An 11,693-nucleotide genomic window follows, 5' to 3' on the forward strand; every position below is an offset into this window, starting at 1 on the left:
AGAGAGAGAGAGAGAGAGAGAGAGGGAGGGAGAGAGAGGGAGAGAGAGAGAGAGAGAGAGTACTATTACTATCGATGACGGTTATGAGAGAAGGAAATCGTTAGTTGGTTAGGAGAGAGAAGGAAACCGTTATTATCGATAAGGCTTAAAAAATCGGAAAACCATTGCATCAGTTCAGCTTGAGGAAAAAAGGTTGCTATCAGGGGCACTCAGGAAAAGAAGGAAACCGTTACCAGTGACGTTCAAGAAAAAAGGAATACATACACAAGAGTGCCTTCTGCTTGACAGAGATAAGGCAGCTCAGGTCATGTTAAGGACACCTGTACACGCATTATTATACATCAATCCCTAACCATAATTCTCATTAATTTTACTTAAGGACAACCTCACATAAACGTCATCTTCACCCTAACCCTAACTGAATCATTATGGTCTTGCACGGGGGACCTAAAGTTGACTAAATAACACTAGCTCATTGACGCCTCCCCGGGTGTGCTAGACACTATGAAGAGCCCATTATTGTATAAACGTTCTATATATTTACATATAATAAATGGTTGCAAGCACATGTTACTGGTGCTGGTAATCCCAGCTGCTGCCCTGCTATGCCATTCAGTTGATCAACGTGCAAATCTTACTTGTTTCATCTTCGAAGATGACAATACTAGTGAAAGTACAAGTTTTCATGCAAATCATATATATGCGCCGTCATTAAAGATAGACCAATGCTAGTAAAGGCACAGAGCATTTACATGCAAATCTTACTTGCACCAACATTGAACAGGGTGACATAACTGAAGGGTAACAAGTTATGCACGCAACTTACGTGGTCCGTATAGTGCGTTGGTGGCCGGTGAGCTGAACTGGGTCATGTACGATGGCGTGTAATCCACGGGTCCACTAGAGGCCGCCGCCGCTGCGACGTTTCGCATCAGCGACACGGGCACGGGCACTGACGACGTTATTAGGTCTGATGATCGCGACGCTTGCGGTTCACCCATCGACAAGGGCATAAGTCTAGAATTTTGATTGGACGTTAATGCAGGTGGTCCTCCAAACACTACGCGGTCAGACAATCGATAAGCTGGAATAGGGTCACCTATTGGCACAGGCATTAACCTGGAATAAAATGTAAATGCCTCTGTTTTAATAGCCGTGTGTAGACAGACTTCAGACCAGTAGCCTGTTGTTGGGTCAGTACAAATATGAAATAAAAATGGGGAAAACTTGAACATGCTCACACTCATCTAACAAATAGGAAATACAAGGATTGTCAATACAGGTAACCGACACTCTAACAGTGTTTCTATTTGCTATATCATTGACATGATCTAGTACTGGCAGTCCAATGCTCTACAGGTCTGTAGTCATTACACACTCGTTCTATATTCTACAAGTAGGGGATGTGATGTGTACACATATACATATATATTATATATATATATATATATATATGCATACTATATCCATAGAACCAGTTCAATAAAATTGTCTGCTTGCCATAACTCAACTGACTCAGTAAAAATGTGACAGATTTTTTTCTGTACTCAGTTTTTCCAATACGTGATGATTAAGAATTATTGCCACCCCTCTCAAATGTTAGGACACACGAGTTATAGCAGTTGAACAATTTTTTGTCCAGCCTAAGGGTGTGAACTCAAACATACTACAATACTAAACATAAACCAAAAATATGTGTATGCGGACTTTTAAATGAGTGTGCAGTACCAGTAAACCATCCAATTGTATAAGAAAAGAAATGATAGCTGAAATGAATGAAGCTGAGCCTTAGTAAAACCTGTTGCTGTAACAATCATGGGCCCACTTCTACAGCTAGTGTCTACTGTAAAAGGTAATTGCAATAAAATGACTGATACTCTTATAAGATGTCATACTAATCCCCTAATATTTTCATCCACAGCTCCCAGTTACTATGACAGAGTATCCACTAAAGTCCAATGTACTACTAATACAGCATAGTAGTCACTACAGGTCCAGTTACTATGGCATTGTAGTCACTAAAGACCCAATATTACAGCATAGTAATGTTCAGCTTCAATCATGACATAGCTCCAGTAACTGTAGACGCAGAGCCAAAAACAATACAGCGACATTAAACAGTACGTGAAGTCAAAGACTAAATGATACCAAGCATACACTGCAAGATCAAGAATGTCTTCTTTGAGGTGAAATAACTATTGGGAAATATTGGGGAATAATCATCATCAAGACATTTGTAGAAAGGCCACACTGAGAAGGGCCTCAGAGTGAATATGGGCAAGACGAAGATCATGATTTGTGGTGCTGAACTTGACCTCTTGGAAGACTCTGGGAAGTACCCCTGCGTTGTGTGCAGGAAGGGAGTTGGGAGTAATTCCGTCCGCTGTCGCGGCTGTGCACACTGGGTACATAAGAACAAGAGTAGATAATAACAAAGAGTGAAACACCCGATTCCCGCATTTTTAACTGATTTTTCTCATCAAAATTTGCCACCAATAAAGAAGCAAGTGTATACGTTCCTCAGCTTATTATGACCACTAATCACTCACCTTCGTGGTACTGATATTCGTTTACATATATTAGCTAGCGTATTGCTGTAAATCGTAATCTTGCACGAGCTGAATTCGCACGATTTACCGCTGTTGTTGTTAGGTGTTTAGACAACTTTAGAAGCTGCAGTGGTGCCAATATTTAGCAACGGACTGCTTCCAAATCATTCGTGCCCCGATAGGGGTTTAATGTACTTTATTACCTGCGCGCGCGTAATGTGATACTTACTGCAAACTACTACAAAGAATATTGTTATTATTGTACTATTACTTATGTAAGATAGTATGTCAATTTCTTGTGTTGCGATCACAATAACTGAGCGCGTCTCGCGGTTCCTAACGAGATCAAAATTCGAAATTTAGATTGTCTCTCAACCCTATGCTCTCAACCTTATCGAGGCACGAATGATTTGGAAGCAGTCCGTTGCTAAATATTGGCGCCACTGCAGCTTCTAAAGTTGTCTAAACACCTAACAACAACAGCGGTAAATCATGCGAATTCAGCTCGTGCAAGATTACGATTTACAGCAATACGCTAGCAAATATATGTAAACGAATATCAGTACCACGAACGTGAGTGATTAGTGGTCATAATAAGCTGAGAACGTATACACTTGCTTCTTTATTGGTGGCAAATTTTGGTGAAAAATATCGGTTAGAAATGCGGGAATCGGGTGTCTCACTCTTGTTATATTATCTACTCTTGATAAGAAGTGTAGTGGCATAAAAGGCCGACTCAATGAAGACCCGGATTTCCGTTGCAAGCGGTGCATGGGCGATGCCCGCCCATTTGATGGCAGACCACTGTTAGAGGTGCAGATTGGGCAGGACAAACTGGAGGTGGTACCCTCCTTCTGCTACCTTGGTGATACTCTCTCGGCAGGTGGTGGCTGTGAATTAGCAACTATCATTAGAGCAAAGACCGCCTGGGTTAAGTTTCGGAAGCTGCATCCTGTCCTGACATCTCGACATCTGTCCCTCAGGACTCATGTGTCCGTAGCGCCATGCTGCACGGGAGCGAGACATGGGCAGTGAAATCTGTTGACTTGCAACGCCTCCGGCGTAATGACAGGGCAATGATCAGATGGATCTGCAATGTCACAATCGAGGATTTGGCCCCTTCAAACGAGCTGCTGGGCAGACTGGGTATCTTGGACCTTGATGTCTTATTATGTGAGAAAAGACTCCGCTGGTATGGCCATGTTCAGCGCTCCACCGGTGCCATCAAGACAGTGGGTGAAGTTCGAGTTGTTGGTGTAAGGAGACGTGGGAGGCCAAAGATGTCTTGGAAGGAGGTTGTGAAGAAGGATAGGGAAGTGGAATCTCTCCACTGTAGACCCCTTGGATCGTGTCACATGGAGAGCAAGCGTGAGAGCTGCCAAAACTGGACCGAGCCAGATTCCTGGAGTGGGTTTCTACTAATGTGGATTTAAACCCTTGAGTCCAGTATAAAATAAAGAAACCGAAAACAACACATTGTGGACAAAATAACGACTGAAAAGAAAAGAAATAAACGATAAATTCAGCGTGACACAAGAAAAAAACGTAGGAATGCATATTTTCTAGCTTTCATGAAATATTAGCCAATAAATACGGAAGCTGTGAATGTAAAACTTAATCACACTACAGCAATACCCCATGTTATGACAACATTAGACCGTACCGAGCAATACCTAAATTCGCCCACACGTAATTTGTAAACTATCAAGAGCTAATAATACCTAGAGTGTACAACGGAAAAACGGGAAAATAGTGCTATTTCACGACTACATTATTCTACTTTGCCTGCGAGTCTAGAATAATTTCATGGTATTGCATTAAGCAGAATTCTTTGCTCTCTAAAACAAGACCAACCGCTTGTCAATACGATACTCCTAGGCGGAGATATCGGCTCCTAAACCTCCCCTCCCACATGCCAAACGCCGCCTCGAATCCACTTCTGCCAGCATCCTACACGCGGCTAAGCGTTGCTTCGTGAAAGTTCGGTTTTTCCGCGATAAATTTATGAATGGACGGTGCTTCGGTTATCATAGGTGACATTCGGGGGCATCGCCTATGCCCTTATCTTCCATTATCTTTCCTAGCACGGCTAACGCCCGTCATGATGGAGCCGGCTCCATCAAGTTTTTACAACGCAGCTCAGTTACTAAGTGTAGTAACAGTACCAAATTTGGGCATATGACATCAATTATCAGCGCTCCAAGTGGTGACGGAAACCGATAGCCAAAATGCTTCCCCGCGTGTAGGATGCTGGCAGAAGTGGATTCGAGGCGGCGTTTGGCATGTGGGAGGGGAGGTTTAGGAGCTGATATCTCCGCCTAGGAGTATCGTATTGACAAGCGGTTGGTCTTGTTTTAGAGAGCAAAGAATTCTGCTTAATGCAATACCATGAAATTATTCTAGACTCGCAGGCAAAGTAGAATAATGTAGTCGTGAAATAGCACTATTTTCCCGTTTTTCCGTTGTACACTCTAGGTATTATTAGCTCTTGAAACTATGTCTATAACCACTAATCATTGAATATAACTGTTGGAGGCTTTCCTGTTGTGTACCAACTTCTATTTCTATTAAGTACACTCATAATTTATTGGTGTACTTAGTAGAAATAGAAATAGAAGTTGGTACACAATAGGAAAACCTCCAACAGTTATATTCAATGACTATGAATAAAGAGCTATGTACGTCGACATGTGCGTGTGCGTGCGTGCATGTGGGTGAGTGTATGTGAGCAATATAGCTATATGTACGATAGAACATTAAACCATAAAACGTGCACCAGAGCCTACATAGAACATGGCACACCAATTGTACAGGCTCGGTGGCTCTAACTTGGTCATCCTTACATACTTTACCACTTCTTTTGCAACCCGCCTGAGCTGTCGCGATTGTGCAACTTGAGGTTTTTCATAAAACCAGCGCATTTACACGTGTAAATCTACACCCTGAGAACCTCATAGAACATCAAACATCTCGTAGAATCTGCACCGAAACAGCAGCGGTGACTAGGGCAACAAGGACATTTTGTGAGCGTGGCGTGACACTGCGGCCTGCCTAGTGTGCAGCACTCACCCCGGAGATATACTACTGGGTCGGCTCAGATCGAGCGCGTGGACGCTGTTCTGTGGCGGCGGGTTGTCATCGTCACTATCGCTATCCAGTGTTAGGTCAATGACCACTTCGCTCTCCTTTTTCTTCTTAGTGGGAGAAGGAGCAGTCGCATCGGCATTCATCACTGCAATCACAAATGACAACGAATGCATTCGCATGAGAGATTTTCACACCTTTAAACTAGCTCTTACTGCTGCATAACTGATATATTAGTAACAGGGAATCCTTGAAGCTTAGCATAGATCATCTGCGCAAGCTCAGAGCCTTAAAGAACTATGAACATTAGATTTAAAACAACCATCTCACCAGTAAATCGAATAATTAATAAATAAAGAGAAATTTAGACTCCCCTGTCAGCGTACATACGACTAATTACCTCAGCATAAAAAATGGTAAAATGGTTTGGTAAAAACATGAGGAATCCTTGCATTAATGGTGAGTTTTTGAAAAAATAATGTTGGAAAATTGATAACTAACAAGTACCGCAGAGCGACAGCGCTCAATTGACGTGTACTGTAGCCGGGTATTCTTCTGGTAAACTCACTGGCAACCAAATCAAGTGCGCCCTCCCGCCACCGCATTCGCGCTCAGAGCATATATATCTAGGATACTACTAATACAGATCTAAAATCTATAATAGGCTTTGCTATACCGGTAGTACTATATTAACATGTTATCATGGATATGCGTCGAGCGCAGTGGTGGTGGTGGGAGGAGGGTGGGGGAGAGGGAGGGGGCAGGGGCTCTAATAGCAAAAGCAGTTCAGTCCTTTGTTAACAGTCAACAAATCTGTGTTTACCCCTCCTCTTGAGGGTCAAAAGGTTATCAGACACTTACTGTTCGCACGTCAGCGGAAAGCACATTTCATGGTACTTTCAATAAAGTGATAAAAATGGTAGGTCAGCGCTGCAACAAAAAAGTTTTGCACTTGGTCCGTTAGACCACGTCCTCAGAAAATGTCTGATATCTGACCTTTCCCCCACTGCCCTTTGACCTGTGACCTCCAATTTCGCGCTGGTGATGGGTTTCCTCCCCATCACACTACATCGAATATTAAGAGCGTAGGTCAAGCCGTTGAGATTTGTGCCGCAATTCTGTATTTCCTCCTATACCTTAAGTTAAGGGGGAAATAGTCCCTCTCCATTGACACAGCTTGACCTTTGACCCTTGACCCCAAAATTCCAAGTCCTTTTCGCGATCCCCCCCGACGTCCCGAATATCAAGACCGTACGTTAGTGTTGTCAATCAGTTGTAATTTCGTAATCGATCATCGGTTGGACCCAAGTAACCGATAATCGGTTACAATCGGTTACTCGGGGTGTTGAATGCCTGCGTGTGCGTAACGTCGTGTGCATGTACGTGTGTGCATGTATGTGCTTGTTTACCCAGCGTATAAAATCCCTAGTGCGTCCTAGGCTTTAGCCCCTCAACAGGAAGTAACTACGGCGAATGTCGGCAATTCCCGAACTAAAATAGCGATGACATCTCTGATTCTCATCACTTTTCCAAGTTTTCTTGTTCAAGTTTGACATTTATTTAGATTTTTTTATTTTTATTTTGATGAAATCGATTACGGATTTTGATAACCAAGCGCTTGGTTCGAGCCACTGTTCAACCGATGATCGAGTATAATCGATGATCGTGACATCACTAAGCGCTTGGTTCGAGCCACTGTTCAACCGATGATCGAGTATAATCGATGATCGTGACATCACTACCGTACGTCAAGCGGTTAAGATTTGTGCCCAACTGTTGACGGACGCACGGACGGACGCACGGACAATTATGCGATTCTACAAGCTGCATCTGACTTCGTCAGCTGAGCTGAAAACTATCACCAAACAGGTACAACAGACTGGTTTCAATTAAATACCTTTAGCAGGCCTCTTCTCTGGTTTGTCTGGAGTTGCTATCAGTAGAGTCTCCTGAGTCTGCACCAGCGGTTGCCAAGAACCATCTTCCATGAACTTAATATCTTCACTGTTAGGTGCCTTCTTAAATATCTCCATGAACAGCCTGAAAAGAACGAAAATCGTTAAGCAACTACTTCCAGGTTACGCCACGTTCATTATGCTTATGAGTATGATCGATAAATTAGGTGATTATCTCAAGGGTGGGAGCAAGGCAGAGAGAAGAAATGAACTCACCCATCTATCTGCAGCTTCTCAAATGCCGCAGTTTTATCACAAACAGGGCAAATCCACGTGGCCTTCTTCTCATTCATTTGTAGGTATAGCGAGGCATCGAAACACTGCAAGTGCGTGCAAGAGCTGGGCCGGCAAGGTATCTGGATCCTCATTTTACCCAGCTGCAATCATAGCTATACTTGTAAACAACTCTCTTGGTAAAAAGGATGGCACTATCCCCCGAAAAACTATCCCACCTGACATCGGAATACCAGGGAATTTCCACTACCTAATAATAGCTAATACGGTTAACCCCACATATATGCACACTCAAAAAACAAAACATTATGTCATAGTGACACGAGGGCAAAAACGCAAATAACTTACCGGACACATTAATGATACTCGTAGGCTGGTTGTTGCAATCTCACAATCTGAACTAGAGTTCTGTGCAAACTTCTCCTTAACTGTAACATAGACAAAAATATGAATGTTGAAATCACCTACAAGTATTTACTTTAAAATATATTAGTTCCTTTAATTAACATATCAACATTTATCTTCTCATTATGTTTAACAGAATCACTGCTAGTGCGTAGCACAAAAAATCCCAATTTAGTGGAAAAACTATCATGAAAGCTGAACCCTGTCTTCGTTAACTATAGACCTATTAATATCTAAAGCCAATCGCTTGCTGTATCACTATAATTAGACTTAGTATATTATCAAGTGTCAAATAGAAAATGTCAAATAGCCTAATTAAGGGCCTAATGAGCACCTCTACTGGCACATATAGGATTCTTCTTGTTCCTACTATGATATCGAGTGTCAGCTAAAAAATAAAAAAACAGCCTAATTATTGTTCTAATGAGCAACCATCTACTGGCACATACTCAATGCTTTTGTGTGCTCTGCATTGCGGATTCCTGTGTTCTTTAGCCTCTGCAGCAGTATAGAAGCATTCAGCTTTCTAACCAGGTAGACAGCAACACAATATGCCTGCAAGGAGACATGAAATATCTGTCAGGATATACAAAAACAAACTATAGGAAATTAGTTATATCCCGGCACAACATATGCAGCCCAGTGACACATTTTTAATCACATATTTAACTGTAAACACAATTACTTATAATCATCTATTAGTACATTTGATGTGTAGGATCACAGAGTAATATGTGAGAACTAGAGGGCATCCTTAGTCAGCAGTGCAGTATGAAGCTTGTAATAGCTATGAGTATGTACAATTATAGTATGATCTGCTGAGCAGTTGAATAATAATAAAGGTTTACACCGCTCAAACTAAGTGTGTAACCTTACTTATTCGACTGAAACTAAGACATGGTTTTCAGTTTTTATCATGGTTCTAGGCTTCATATGCTCTTAATATCATAACTGGAAAATATTGAACACACAAATAATCAACACACATAACAAAAGCATAAGGGATTGAAGAAAATTCTCACCCTTCCAAATTCTGATGCCCAGGAAATGCTGATGTGGTTAGAGGATGTTGGAGACAGCTTACAAAGACCTGTGATGTTCACGGGTCGACTTGGTCGCTTTGGTTCCACACCCGGTTTGTTGGATGGAATGATGTTCTGGAAGAATGTGAATAACTCATATTCACATCGATCTCATCACAGGCACATTTGCCTCTATCCCATACATACACTAAGATTAAGAACGGTAGTTTGTGCCGCAAGAAATTAGATAGCTACACATATCCCAAAAATAATAAAGAAAATTAATATCCTATTTACTAACAACCACCTCGGAGCCACTAAACAACCACCTCGGAGCCACTACATAACACACTTGCAATACATTGAAAAAAAATTGCCTCAATATAATGACATTGTATGAGCTACAAAAGCATAACTTTAACTCAAATGACACACACAACATAGAACAACAACAAAACAAACAAATGGAGCATAATTGTTCACAGTTATCATGTGCCTGTCTAAAAAAATGATGAATTTTGTAGAGTTCAAACACGACTATTTAATACTACAGAGGGACAATTTTTTTACAGGATGGATAGGATGCATTAATATTATTTTTTATTATTAATTCAATATTAATATTGATGGGGCAGAGCTGAGCATGAGAGCACTTGCGTACCGGCAGCGGACACATCTTCGTGTTAACGCGCACACAGATGCTGGGCGGGAAGTTGTCGTCTTGTTCACACGTAGACTCTAGCAGGCAGAACCTCAGCTGCACCTGTACGGTGTACTCACAGCGTGCTCCCGCGATGATGTCCCTACAGCACGCACGTTCACACATGCCCGCGCAGTTAATAACGACGATGTACACAAGCCTTACCGCGCACAGGCACGCTTGAGATCACGATTGCGGAGCATTGAAAACATTAACTCTGCAATATTCTTGCAACCATTTCGTTTTGATACAGGTTAGTACAATCGAATTTGTTATATGTTCGTACGATAACATATTTGCATTTGCTGTACAAAAAAATGCATCTGAGATGACTAGCTTTATTATATAAGCACAAATGGCAAGCAGCATGAACAGTCATCATGTACCTTGATATTGCAATTTCTTGTGCTTGCTGTGGTGTCAGGTGGAAAATTACGAATGACTCCTGGAACCTTGCATTACCTTGTGGGACTAAACAAATGTGTGGCATATTGTTACTAGCATTGCCAAACTCACAAACAACACAAGTAAGCTCATATTCCTACTACGAAATGCAAGATATTATAAGACTTAAACCGCCACAGTATTTGGAAAACGATAACCATCATAGTAAAATTAATAACTCACCTAGACTTGTAGGCCTCACTAGTTCACCCAAAGTGTCGTAGAATGGTAATTTCCTCAGTCGGACGTCTGGATGGATAGGAACTGCATTTAGGTGACTGACAGAGCCTGGGGGATTGTATATAGGTGTATGGCTGCTGCTGCTTGTATACGCACTACTCAGTGATACAGATGTATGCGCATTTGTCGTACTGAAAACAAAGAAAAACCACAAAATTTTCAATAGATTCTGAAGATTAGTAAAAGATTACTGCTCAATGACAAGTTAAATACACAAGTTTTTTAATTACAAATAGAAATTTGTACTTCCTATGCAACAAACACACAAAAATCACTCTACACTTTAGAAATTAGATGGTATATTATAATCAGTCATATACTTAATAACTGGTTCAGTTTATTTGTGTGCATATCAAAATAGCTGGTTTTTTGCATTTAGTCTTTGTACCAATTTTTCTGTCTCCAATTCTAGAGTACCAACAACTCTACCTTTATCATCTACGGTGTCATTTTTGTTCACCTATAGTAAATCTATGCACAGCCTCACTGAAAAATATCTCAAGTGGTCAAATTAAATAACAAGAATGTGTATCATCACAACTTCACAAATAATGAAATGGACAGCCTGATAAAGTGAACCATAGGATGTTAAACTGATTCAAACCTGGTATTTGATGATAAAGCACTCGTACTGAGTGGGGGTGCTGATTTCACTGGTGGGGAATTACCCCTGTGGGGGTATCTTCTTCTGACCAAAAAGCAACACGTATTTCATTAGGCAGTGCAACTAATGACCTCCAATTATAAACCATTTACTCTTCCAATGTTTTTCCCCAAAAAACAATACCTTCTATACCACTTGTCATAAAAAATGTTCAAATAATATTGCTTTAATACTCTGGGTATGCATGAATCTATTTTCAATGGACTCCAGAGTGTTTTGAATGCATGTGTGCAAATACAGTAAAAACCCGCGTATAAGAACATAGATTTTAAGAACATGTTAGGCTAAAATTTCCCATTTAGACCCCTTTACATAAGAACCTGTTTTAGGCTAAGATTTTAAAGTAGGTTCTTAATTTTCCATGCAGATGAAGACTTAAAAAGAAACACAGGTAAA

The 11,693-nt window shown here is 41.1% G+C and overlaps 1 protein-coding gene across 6 annotated transcripts in view; it reads right to left on the reverse strand.

The window, feature by feature from the left end:
• The window catches only part of LOC106813321 (E3 SUMO-protein ligase PIAS2-like), a 28,651-nt gene that overhangs the window by 611 nt on the left and 16,347 nt on the right, over positions 1–11,693 (reverse strand). For 2 of the 6 annotated variants that reach the window (XM_014817439.1, XM_014817437.1), the window contains exons 3-13: positions 11,238–11,318; positions 10,577–10,764; positions 10,336–10,420; positions 9,911–10,052; positions 9,250–9,384; positions 8,677–8,782; positions 8,171–8,250; positions 7,805–7,965; positions 7,531–7,673; positions 5,619–5,781; positions 827–1,119 (exon numbers count right to left, since the gene is read on the reverse strand). In XM_014817439.1, the coding sequence (XP_014672925.1) occupies positions 827–1,119; positions 5,619–5,781; positions 7,531–7,673; positions 7,805–7,965; positions 8,171–8,250; positions 8,677–8,782; positions 9,250–9,384; positions 9,911–10,052; positions 10,336–10,420; positions 10,577–10,764; positions 11,238–11,318 (1,577 nt within the window). Of the gene's footprint in view, positions 1–826; positions 1,120–5,618; positions 5,782–7,530; positions 7,674–7,804; positions 7,966–8,170; positions 8,251–8,676; positions 8,783–9,249; positions 9,385–9,910; positions 10,053–10,335; positions 10,421–10,576; positions 10,765–11,237; positions 11,322–11,693 lie in introns of all 6 variants that reach the window. The other 4 variants (XM_014817438.1, XM_014817436.1, XM_014817441.1 and 1 more) reach the window with 3 other exon arrangements.

The sequence above is a fragment of the Priapulus caudatus genome, unplaced genomic scaffold (assembly GCF_000485595.1).
Source record: "Priapulus caudatus unplaced genomic scaffold, Priapulus_caudatus-5.0.1 Scaffold755, whole genome shotgun sequence".
NCBI lineage: Eukaryota > Metazoa > Priapulida > Priapulimorpha > Priapulimorphida > Priapulidae > Priapulus > Priapulus caudatus.